Source organism: Mercenaria mercenaria, chromosome 5 (assembly GCF_021730395.1).
Source record: "Mercenaria mercenaria strain notata chromosome 5, MADL_Memer_1, whole genome shotgun sequence".
NCBI classification, from domain to species: domain Eukaryota; kingdom Metazoa; phylum Mollusca; class Bivalvia; order Venerida; family Veneridae; genus Mercenaria; species Mercenaria mercenaria.
The window spans coordinates 67,268,935-67,281,817 of record NC_069365.1 but is presented as its reverse complement, the minus strand read 5'-3'; the positions used below and the strand labels follow the sequence as shown (position 1 = coordinate 67,281,817).

At 33.7% G+C, this 12,883-nt stretch overlaps 2 protein-coding genes across 2 annotated transcripts in view; both read left to right on the top strand.

Moving 5' to 3' along the window:
- Positions 1-1,960, top strand: part of LOC123559098 (uncharacterized) — a 22,899-nt gene extending 20,939 nt beyond the window's left edge. Inside the window, exon 14 of the mRNA XM_053544660.1 lies at positions 425-1,960. Coding sequence (XP_053400635.1) covers positions 425-1,960 — 1,536 coding nt within the window. The remainder of the gene's footprint in view (positions 1-424) is intronic.
- LOC123558484 (uncharacterized) lies at positions 1,951-12,883 on the top strand. Its single transcript, XM_053543814.1, has 7 exons — positions 1,951-4,253; positions 4,507-4,640; positions 5,254-5,494; positions 6,345-6,717; positions 8,648-9,808; positions 10,156-10,277; positions 12,222-12,883. The coding sequence occupies exons 1-7, from the start codon at positions 2,419-2,421 to the stop codon at positions 12,748-12,750; spliced, it is 4,395 nt and encodes a 1,464-aa protein (XP_053399789.1). The 5' UTR covers positions 1,951-2,418; the 3' UTR covers positions 12,751-12,883.

Below are 12,883 nucleotides of genomic sequence, written 5' to 3'. Positions count from 1 at the left end.
GTAGTAGTAGAGGTAGTAGTAGTAGTAGAAGAAATAGTAGTAGTAGAAGTGTAATTATCATTATTGTAAAATTGATTACATCTGCATATGACGTACAAGAATCACTGAATATTTTATCACATGCATGTAAATTACTTCTTTACTTCACGGACTGATTGAAAAATATATTAAGCTATACATATGTCATACCTGGAAAAACATCTTACTCGATGAAACTTTTTTGCACTGTCATTAGACCAATATTATCTGACATTAATCAGAAAATATTTTCCAAATACAGTAGCACACTGTATACATATATGTATACATTGCATATGTATATGTTTTATACAATTAAGATAAGAGAGGTAGCAACTCATTCATAGCGTGCACAATATGAATTAATCTATTGTTCAAATTTTAGTAGTAGTTTAATTTTTTGCAGAGGTTGGTATCGAAGTTTGGCAATCATCTAATCGGTTCAAGTACACATTTCGGAGGTCTGGCTGCATTAGAGAAATACAAGTCGACTTTGACATACTATGTGTCACCCGACACGCGTTCCGGGGAATACAACGTGACAATAACAACTGACTTCAAACATGGTTTATTTGAATATAATATGACTGAAAACAATAAACGGTCAACAATGGTTAGAGTTATACAAGCTCTGCCAGATTTAAGAGTACAGAATTTCACAGTATCTGCTGTTTATGCAATGAACTCGACATATATTAACGTGACATGGGTGGTAAAAAATGTTGGGAAAGGAATGTGTCTCTCCAGTGAATGGATTGACACTTTGTTTGTTGAAGATGATGATAGATATTATTCTGTATTGAAATACTTCCATATAAAGAAAAGAAATCGCTTTCCTCCAGACGAAATATACACTCACAACGAGATTGTTGAACTTCCTTTCATGTTTTACGGTAATTTGCAATTTGGAATTAAAATCGATGATATGTACAGCTCAACCGGTGATCAGGAATTACAAAATAATATGTATATACAGCAAAATGTCAACATTAATTTAAGAGCAGCTGATTTAATACCTAAGAGTATGCAGGTCACCGAAAACAGCCGCGGCGGAGAAAATGTCTCTGTGACCTACACCGTTATTAACGATGGGTGCTGGAACGTTTCGGGCGTAAAATGGCATGACAATTTATTTTTTACAAATACTATCAATGGCGCGAGACCCGTTTATAATTTGGATACTACAGTAGATATAAGTTTTAATTTGAACAAAAATCAGTCATACACCAACACTGTGAATTTTACACTTCCAACTGAAATGTCTGGTACCTTTTTCGCAGTTGTCAAAGTAAATTTTGATGAAAATATTTTTGAAGGTAATAAAACAAAGAACAATAGACTGATAAAGTCATTTAATATTAAAAGCGCTCCGACTCCTGACTTGGCAGTGACATATATCTCAGCAAATACAACTAACGCTTTGAGTAAAAACAAAATGCTTTCTGTAGAATGGACGGTTAAAAATATCGGAAACTCAATGCAAACAGTTCAGACATGGAAGGACACTGTCATTATAAAGCGTATTATAGAAACAGAATCTGCCTTAGCAAAAATGACATACATGATAACACATAATTTAGAAACTTTGTCTTCTTATAGACAAGAAAGACAATTTGTAATCCCCTCATATATATCAGGAGCTATTTATGTATGTGTCAAAACAGATGAGTTTTCATCCTTATATGAAATGAACTCAATGGATAATAATATCATGTGTCAGAGAAAACCGGTATTTGTCAGAGAACTATCAGCTGCACAGTTATCTGCAAAAATTGTAAACCTTACTACCGAAAGTGAAAAGAACTTAATACTACCAGGTTCGAATATCATAGTTGAATATTCCGTCAAAAATATTGGAGAAACACCTACTGATTTATCATCGTGGATTGATACAATTTATATGACAAGTTTTAAACCAGAAAACATTACAGAATACACGTAGGTGTTTTAGAACCCAAACAGACATATTCCACAAAAACTTCTTTATTGATACCCGTCTCATATAAAGGCAGTATAATTATTTCAATTATTTCAAATAACACGGCAGACGATGATACCGTTGACGTTCAAACAAATGCTAAATCTACCCATTCCCCAGATTCCCCCAAGCTGCAGACTGAATTGCCAACAGTAGTAGGCTCGTTCCTTCAAGAAATTGATGTTTCATTCTGGCTACCGAATTTACGCATAGAAAGCAATATAACACTCAAAAATGTTCAGAGCGGCCAACCCTTAACTATTCAGTATGTTTTAGTGAATAGTGGTAATGTTTCCACAAACCATATTTGGTATGATAGCGCTTACTTAAGTACTGATGTCATTTTAGATGCATTTGATACTAAATTATCTTCAGTTCTCAGATCTTACCAAATAAACAAAGGTGAAAATATCACTGTAAATATGAGTTTCAACCTACCGCTAGATCTAGAAACAAAGAGCTACTATTTAACAATTGTTGCTGATTCTCGTAACGAGCTATTTGAAGAGGATGAAAATGATAATAAATATAGTGTTGTATTTGATATCAAAGGAAGAGCAAGTACTGATATTGCAGTTTCTAATGTAGCAATTGCAAATACGTTGGAATATGAAAAAGAAGTCAGTGTGTCTTGGCTAGTTGTTAATAATGGAACGAGACCAGCACGTGGTTTCAAGTGTGATTCAGTTTATCTATCTCGTGACATTATTTGGGATATCAGCGATGCCCAGATAGGTCGCCCAGTGTGTTCAAAATTCGATTTGAAGGGAAACAGCTCAAGTTCACAATCAAGTATGATAAAGGCGAAAACTCCACCTGTAGCCTCTTCGTTTTATAACACAATTGTAAAAACTAGATCCAATTTACTGGACTTGAATTTAGATAACAACATTGCCTTAGCTGGTCATAAAACTAAGGTCATATACACAAAAGTGACAGTGAACACTACTACAAATGCACAAATCGTACCATACGGATCAGTCGCAATACAAGTTACCAATGTTTCGGATGAAAAAACCCTCATTTTCAATATATCATCAGATGACAGGGACAGTTTTAATAGCCTGTACGTTAAAGGTGGAAGTCCAGCAACACTTTTTGACTTTGAAAAGGTTTCTGATGACCCTAACATGTCTGACCAAATCATAACAGTCTCAAACACGATGTATTCTAATTACTACATCCTTATTGTAAATACAGGCTCAATGTCAACAGATTCTTCTCAGAATTTAAATGTAACTATCAAATACGCTCATTTTGAAATATTGGACGTCTTTCCGAAGTCTTTAGTACCAGGTGCAAAAACAACATTGCATATTACAGGAACCTTATTTCCATACGATTCACGTATTCATTTGATGAATGCAAAACATGACTATGACGCCATCAGAACATATATATTTTCTTCAAGTAATGTCTATGCAACATTCTATATTCCAGAAATTAATAATTTAACTGTTTTTGTTCTGAAGTTAACATCTGATTCTTCGAACGAAACAATACAATTCAGGGACAAGATAACTATCAAAAATGGTACGGAAGGCTATCTTGAGTATTCAGTAGAGAACCCAGGCCGACTTAGAAATGGAGAAACTGGTATTATCTCAGTAAACCTTCAAAATGCTGGAGATACAGATTTATACGTACCTCTTGTTATTTTTGAAGCTAGTGATAAGGGTAGCGTGCGTTTAATCGACGGTATGAAAAGACACATTTTCAAACAATGCTATTTTGTTTTTTGTTCTATGAAAAACGGACCCGCAGGTATTTTACCACCGAAGTCGCAATGTCAGTTGAAATTTGAGACGAAACAAAATGAAACGTACCGTTTCGGGCGCATAGAAATGGCTCTTAATACCTTCATTTTGAGACAAACTAAAGATACAGATAATCCGTATATTATCCGGAAAGATATCTTACGACCAACTCACTACGACCAACAAGCGTGGGACCCAATTTGGAGTAATTTCATTGCTGCCACAGGAAAAACTGCTTTGTCTCTAAGCGAGAAATTGTCAGACGTTTTGAATGAAATGAGCCTCGGGGGTAGATACGTAAAAATCGTGGATGACGTAATTGGATACCTTCTTGACATAGCAGATTCTCCTTATAGTGAACGGTATTTGGTACGAAATTCCGATTTAGAAGTCAGGTCAGATTCTGAAATAGTCATGTCAGTCGAACGGTACTTATCCTCTAGAATTGGTTCCAGGTCGCAAGTGAGTTACATGGGAAAAGGATGGATTCTACCACTATGGTCAGTATTATAATCTTATCGATTAACAAATTTAAATAAATAATTTTACATATTTTCATGACTTAAATGAAAAAAATACACACAAAAATCTACATCCATTGTTAATTTCCATTTGTCGTTCATGTTCCAGGATTTGTAATAAAAGTTTTGTGCTTTTCAATTGTTAACAACATCTAAACAGGTAAAAATAAATTAATCGAAATGTTCCTTACTTCTATCATTTTGAATTGAATGCAATTGAAACTCTCTTCAGGGACACAAAAATAAAGCAAGTGACCGACGATGACCTTATACTTACAGTAGAAAAAGTTGATTTTAATTTTGTCAAGTATAGCAACAGCTCGTTTGTCAATAAAAGACTTGGAGTTATAACCAAAACTGAAACTGGTAAGTATTATCACAATAAGAAAACTTTGCTATGCACAATGATATTCTCCAGCATGCTTTGAAAATACATTCAAAAAAATACTTTCATCAGTAGCTGATTCTTAATGTAGCAATTCAAATTCTTTTCCTATGACAATTTAGTTGAACAAACTAAAATAGTCAAACGTTTTCTTCTATTTCAAGTAGGAAGATCTTAGTTGTATTATGATGGCCACAAAAGTATAAAAATATTGGTACTTTTCTGTGAACAGAATGAACCCTGGTTTAAACATAAAACTTTTTTTTTTCTTCATTACTCGCTGTCAAATGTTCTATTCCGTATTATGTAGATCAAAATGTGGATTAATTTTCACACTTTGGGCTTATAAGATAACTGACCAGTCAGAATGGTTGTAAGCCCAAAGTTGCTGACAGTAAGTACTCCGCACTGTTTGACTATTGGACCATTTTGCGAGCAAAGCTGATACTCGTCAATTTTACAAATTCTGTAAGTCTCTGTAATTCGTTTTCATTACTGCTTACTTGAAACTGCATCTATTGAATTTCCGCAGAATAAAAAGACACATAATAATTAGCTATCATACATTTTGTAGTCTATTTAAAACTTTTGCAGACCTTATTCACATCCCAAATGAACAGAGAAGGAAGTTTCATTTTGACAGTGAAACACTGGCATTGAAAGAAATCTCTTCGCTCGTTGACGACAGCTTTATAAAATTGCAATACGAAGGACATTTACTGAAGAAAATTCTACATTCTTCTGGTTCATTTGTTAATGTAATGTACGATAGGCACGACAGAATACAAACAATGCAGTTACAAAATTCATCAAACTCTGTGGATAACAAGAAATTGTAAGTGTGCATAAATATCATAATAAGCGCACTTTGAAGCTGGTATTTCCGTTATATATTTTGTAGCTAAAATTTTATACGAATCTGAAGGGTAATGCTTTTAACGGCTGCGGATGACACGAACAGTTTTGCTTCTTTAACGGCAATAGCTGATTTGGATTATTCAGACAGTACATTTTACGTCTGCATTCCATGCAGTTGCTTTACAAACACGTTAATTGTTAGACTAACATATTACAGTCGGCATGAATAAATTTTATACATGTAATAGTGAATAGTTTCTTGTAAAAATGAATTTTACAGTAAATTGTTGTTGATTTTAGAATTCTGTGTTGTCATGTATTTGGTTGCAACAAACCTTCAAATATTTTGTCATTTCTGGTCAGTTGACATCATGTAATGCGACAATTGACAAAATGGTTTCATTTAAGCAGGTTCTGATACACATGAGTGTTACACATCCATTATCTCTCAATTAGTTGGTGGTTCTACCCAGGTGCCCGCTCGTGATGAAATAATGCTGGGAGGGGCACCTGGGGTCTTCCTCCAACATTAAAGCTGACCTATCATGTGTCGGTGCGACGTTAAATCCAAAAAAAAAGAAATATCTCCAAATAAAAAGTCTTGATCAAAATAAGTGCTCTGTTGCATTCTATGCCCGTAATACCTGACCTGGTTTGATTCTCATATATACGACCTCCCTTTATCGAAAGATAAATGGCTTGCATTCTTATACATTCATACATTATTAAATGATGATGTTTTTCACATGTAATAAATTATCATTCTGTTTCTATTTAATAATTGACCCTGTAATACACTTACTTTCTTTTATTCCCAATTCTTTCAGATTATGTGCATATGATCTAGACAATGGAGTGTTATCGGAGATCCGGCGTAATGGGGAAACAACTAGATATTCATACTTCCAAGATTTTTCTCTGAAGTACATTATCAACCCTGACCGATCTATGATTCTCTACGAGTATAACAAAATGGGACATTTAAGTGCGAAAAAGTTCATCCAGAATGGCAAACAAATTTTGAGTCGAGAATATACTTACAGCTCTGGTGGGGTGGAGTCGGTGAAGGGTAACCTAGAGGGCGATTACAGTTTGACTTTTGATGAAAACGGAAATATTGTTCTTATCCGGAGAAAAGGTTTTCTCCCAAGCAAAACAATCATAACCTCGTCGACTGAAATTCAGTACGAAGGTGAATTGGTAAGGCTAAAAATATGCTTAAGATAAAAGTAATCTTTGCTCACAATATTTAGGGTGATAGTGTTCTGTAGTACCATACGTCATTTGCAAAGCAGATGCGAAGTAAACTATATTTATTAATTGAACAAAACAAAATTTTATATGGAAGAGTGGGTGCTTAACTGGTTTATTTTTTTGAAGTCCCGTTCGTCTATGTATCGTCCGGCCATCTCGTCCTTACGCATCTTCGGAAACTAAACAAATATCATTTTGAAACTTGCAATATGTCCATAAGGCAAGTTGGCATAAGTGGTCTCATAGCTCTGGTTTGTTCTGACCAAATTATCCTCTTCGTTCTTGGAAAATTTCCAACAGCTGACATTAATTTCTTAATATGTTTCTAAAAGCTGCATTTGACTGAAAAGTATATACATATGGGAGAATAAGTTAAGTTACTATATCGAATTCAATAACTCTACCATTGATTTTGACAAAATTATTCCCCTTTTTAAAAGTCAGAATTGATTGTTGTTGAAAGTTCACACAGTAGATTCAATAACACGGACTTCTATTTTGGCAAACTTATTTAACTTTTTGCACTTACCTGTATCACGAAAATACACCTTGAATATTCCATGAATATATGCATGAACATCCCGTAATGATGGTACGCCATTAAGATCTGACACTAATAGTCTTGCATAGAACTATAGTACATAGTAACACATTGGTTTCATATACATGTATTGATAAAGGATAATTAAAAAAAAATATCTGTGAAATGTCGGTTAAATCTAGTATTAATTCTACATGTTATATATTATTTAACTATACACACTTAAAATCATTGGCTATATTTCAATCTTATAATGAAATGCGAAGACATATCAGAATCATGGCAGGTATTTTCAATAGAGATATTTTCTGTATTGTGTTCATATCCGCCGTAGTTCTGTTGATACAGGTACGTTAGGGACTGTTTATCGTTGGGTTAAAAGTTAAAAACGGTGCCGAAATAAATTTTAAGACTACTTTCAATGATACATGTTTTTGCAGCAACAAAGAAAAACATTTCTGACGTTACGGTAATTGCTAGCGTATGTTAGAAGCTGTGATGGTCGATATACTATTTTCTGAACTGCTCACACTATGGGTATTTTAGAAGAGACCGTCCATCACATTTTGTTTTAAATTAAAAAAAGGTTTAAGCTAGATGGATTCTCAATATTTAGACATCAGACCAAAAAATAGAAGCGTTTTTATTGCGCAACAAAATTTTTGAAAAGATAAATAAATTGCAATCCCAAGAAAAATTACTAGTTGCTCACTGCGACGTAAAAAAACTATACTTAATATGTCGAAAAACTATCAAATTAAACGCATAAGCTTATTCATGACTGAGCATCCGCCAACAAAAGTCAAACTGTACATAAAACGTTATGCTGTTTGTGCATCCACCTTATTCTCCTGATCTAAGTCCACTGGATTGGTTTTTATCTCTCCTAAGAAAGTAGGTAAACGACATGCCACTATAACCGCCCTTGGTTCCGCATTTTGTCAATGTGTCTACTGTTTACTAAAGGGGTTTGGACTATTGTGCAGCATTCAAGTCATGGATAGCAAGATTCCAATGTTTGTTTGTCTTCAGGGTGAGTACTTTGAAGGAATGCCGTGAACATTGTCTTTATCTGATTGATTAAGGCAGGTCTGATCTAAATATATCCCCCGCAGTTTTTTTTAATGTTTTCTAGAAAAGCATATTTTTTATAAACATACAAGCATTTAATTTACGAAATACTTTCACAAAGTTCAAAAGAAAATTCCATGACTTTTTAATTATTCTATGCATGTACACACAATGTGACAATGTGCTTTTGAGCTACTTTTTTCCGCCGTAAAAACAATATGAAGCTTTCATAGCTTGGCATGTTATTGTATCTTTATTTTACAGATTGTTACTAAGCGAACACTCAGTGGGAACATGTTGACGATCGAGGATGGTAATGGAGATAAGTTGCAAACTGTATTTAACAACAGAAGTCAGCTTATCGGGTTTAGCGACGGGGGTGGTAATGAATACAGAATAAATCTTAACAGAAATGGAAGTATTCGAAGCATAATATTCCCAGACGGATCCAACAAAACTTATTTATACTCTCAAAATGGACACACAGTTAAGACACAAAATAATGGTGTCAAAAAGTTTCTTTATAACGAAAAAAAGCAATTGACAATGAAGGATATTGGTAACTCGTCTGTTTGTGCATACAACTACGATGAAAATGGAAATTTGTTACGTGCAGAAAATAAAAATGGGGAAATTGAATTTTTTTACACAAAGAACAATGTTAAAACTATTTCATATCCTGATGTTTCAATTAATTATAAGTACAATGAAAAAGGGTTTTTGTCAAATCTTTCAACGAACAAAGATTATTTCGTGCATTATGACTATAATGATCTTAACAAGCTTACGCGTGTTACAACTAAAGACGATAAGGTAATTCTCACGGCAGAGTATAACTCTATGGGCAAAATTGTAAAGAAATCACTAGGTAACAACATTACAACCACTTATAGCTATGACTCTGTTACAGGTTTGCTTCGAAATTTAACCAATTTTTTCAAAAATGGTTCAGTGGCATCCTACTTCATATATGACTACTCTCTTCATTTGAGACGTGTATCTGTGGATACGCATGAAGGGAAATGGAAGTTCAGGTATGATCGCGCTGGACAAATTGTTTCTATGACTGATCCAAAAGGTTCAGTAACCAAATACATCTACGACAATAGGAAGAATAGAAAAATGGTGTCAGTACACGGATTTGACTACGAAACCGAAGTAAACAGTATGAACCAATACAGAAGATATAGAAATAGAACGTACTCGTACGATAAAAACGGTAACATGAACTTTCGGGACGGTTCGACTCCGGAGTACTTTTCATTTGATGAAGATAATAAACTGTCATCGTATAAGTCTAAATCAATAAAATGCCTTTTCGAATATGACGCACTTGATAATTTATACGCCAAAACATGTAATAATACTACAACACGATACATCATAAATCCTAGAGGAAACTATGGATCTGATATAATTGAACAGGTAAATTATAAATTTTACTTTAAAAATATGTAACAAAATGTAAAACGAAATGAAATTGATAGACGTATATTCACTAAAATTTATTTCAATACTATTTACAAGATTGTTTCATCTGAATTCATTTAAACCTGAGATACCTGACACACAATGACTCATTTTAAATGTCGGTAATTTACATTTTCTTGTAGAATATTGTCAGGAATGAATAAATATCAAAAAAAAACATAGAGGTCATGTTTGATGAAAGAGAAATATTTTCAGTCAAACAATTAGCTAAATTAGCCAAAATTGTAGTGCTTATATATGACATGTTTGTCATAACTCATAATTCTGTAATTCTGTTTAAGATAATCAACGACAATGGCAACCAATCTAGAGTTCGGTTTTATCATGGTGGTGATGGCATTGGCCTTATTGCTGCTCAGTATGACAACGGAAGTATCGTTTACTTTACGTACGGCCCAATTGGGTATGTAAATACACATATGTCTGTTATGAAACTTCTATCGACCCCCTTTTTTGATAATTCAGTAGTTACTTACACATTTATGAAGTTTATCTCATAGTTATTATTAACTTTCTAAATTTGCAAGGAATTCTGAAATCAATTTCTTTTGATTTTGTTACCTTAACCTAGTTTAAAAATCTCACAAGCATACACATACGTACATACCGTGCCAATCAATTGTTAGAGCAGGTTGTTGTTGCAAAATAATATTTATGACTATATAATATGTAATACGACTTATGACCAGTCAGAAACTATTTCTATAAATATCACCAATCGGAACGACCTTTTATAAATAGCAAAGAAGTGCTTAGGAGGATAGAGGGCAGGAAATTTATAGTCAGCGGACGCTGTAATCCAGTGATAACACTGTCTCACTACGAATACAGGTTCGAGAGTTCGAGCCCGCGCTCCTCCAACTAGAAGTGCTAACAATGGGTTAGAGTTCCGTGTATGAATGTTTTTATTCCTGGCACGTTCAAGAACCAGAGAAGCTTCTTGAATTCGGGCATCTTTTGTATCCTAATTACTATCCTCCTCATTAACAGAAAAAAGTCATGAAATTTGTGATTTTACTAGACTGATATTGCCTATAAGATTTAGACTTGCTTTGAGACTTGCTCACTTGTTCTATAACAATTTTTCATAACTGAAATATAAAAACAAGCATTTGAAAAAACTGACATATTCTATGAAATAGGTCAGAGCAGATTTTGAATTATTTATTTCTACAAAATATGACATGAATCCATTTTTCCAGGATAGGTGTATAAAATATAATCAAACATTTGAGTAGCAACAGCAGAAATTCAGATGACGGATAAGACATTGTATTCCATTTAGCGGCATTAACCTTTCTGTAGTCATATTCTAAATTATTTTGTTTTTACCTGTTAAAATATCTTAAAGGCGAACGCTAGAATTCCTATGTATGAGACGTATGTAATTGCCCTGTGGTACTGAAGGTAATGCGGTCTACCTGAACAAGGTCTACCAGTAAGAATTCCGTGTCTCTGACACGTCAGGACGAAACACAGTATCGTCGAACGACAGACGTTAAAACGTCTGGCGATTGTTCTTGCGTTCGCCCATATTTTACTATGGCCAAAACTTTGGTCCTCTCTCCGAATGTTAACCTCGGCATTATCAAGAACTGATTGTCAGAAAATCTCAGAAAATATGGTTGTATGTTGACTGACACATATACCTATGTGAACTTCGCTCAAAAAACCCACATGGTTGAAATACACGTGCTGCACGAAGACACCATGAGCAGGCACATGAATTCAACAATGGAATGAGTAAAATCGTACGAGTTTCGGTTGGCTATGTTTGTGTACATTTCTGACACTGCTTAACAAGTTTAAGCTATGTTACTAAAATAAAGCCAATTTTCGATAGGGTGTTTTTTTATCTCGTCAGTATATATTAGATACGCAAGAATCATTTTTAAAGGAGGCAATTGAAAGTAGAAATAGTTTATAAAAATGTTTAATGTTTTCTAGGAAACATGATATGTACAATAAAAGTATAGATTTTTATATGTTATCCAAGGCAAAAATAATTACATTTCTGAAAGTAGTACAATCTGTAGATTTTCTTACTTTAAAAGTCTATACATGTGATAGTTATAAAATGACAATTCACATATAGGGGATAACCAAGCACATCAGATGAAACTTCATTATAAGTTGACTTTACAATACGACAAACCTCGGACAAATTACAAGGCCAATATGAAATCGCTTGTTTAATAACATTATATTGTCACACAGCATTTGTGTAACATGTATTATTCCTATTTCTCGTTATTAGTTTGTTTAAATTAGATTCACCTTTAAAACCTTTAAAATCTATATTTCTGTTTGCTGTATTTTTGCCAAACGTTTTTGTATGTATTTTAAGGACTGTTCAAGAAATATTGAATGAGGATGGAGATTTACTCAACAATTACTACACCGATCCGTTTGGTCAAGAAATCGCTTCAACAAAGAAAATTAAATCAATGTTTACTTTTGTTGGACAATGGGGTGTGGTCGCTTTTGAAGAGATTCCAGATATATATTTTATGCGCTCTAGGATGTACGACAGCTATACAGGAAGATTTTTTAGCACTGACGCGTACGGGTTAAAAGCTCACAGCAAAAATCTGTATGCTTATTGTTCAAATAATCCTGTGCACTTTAATGATCCAAAAGGAGATTTTCTACAAATATTAGTTGGTGCTGCAATTGGATCAGCCGTTGGTGTATTAGATTATGCGTTAAGTACACCTAAAGATGAGTGGTCTTGGGGGGGGGGGGTAATCTTTTATTTTGAATTATCATATCGTTATAATTTTGATGGTTATATTCTAACTAAAACTTTTTGCGATAGGTTTGGAAAGGTGGAGTCATGTATTGTATATTTTAAGTATGATATTGAATACTACTAAATACATTCTGTTCTTCGTTTCTGTTTCTTTTTCTTTTTCTTTTTTTTTTTAATTACGCTTTAAAGTGCCAAAAGCGTTTTATTTATTAACTCGAAATTTTTAAAGTTTTAGTATTAACTCGAATTTCGACTTC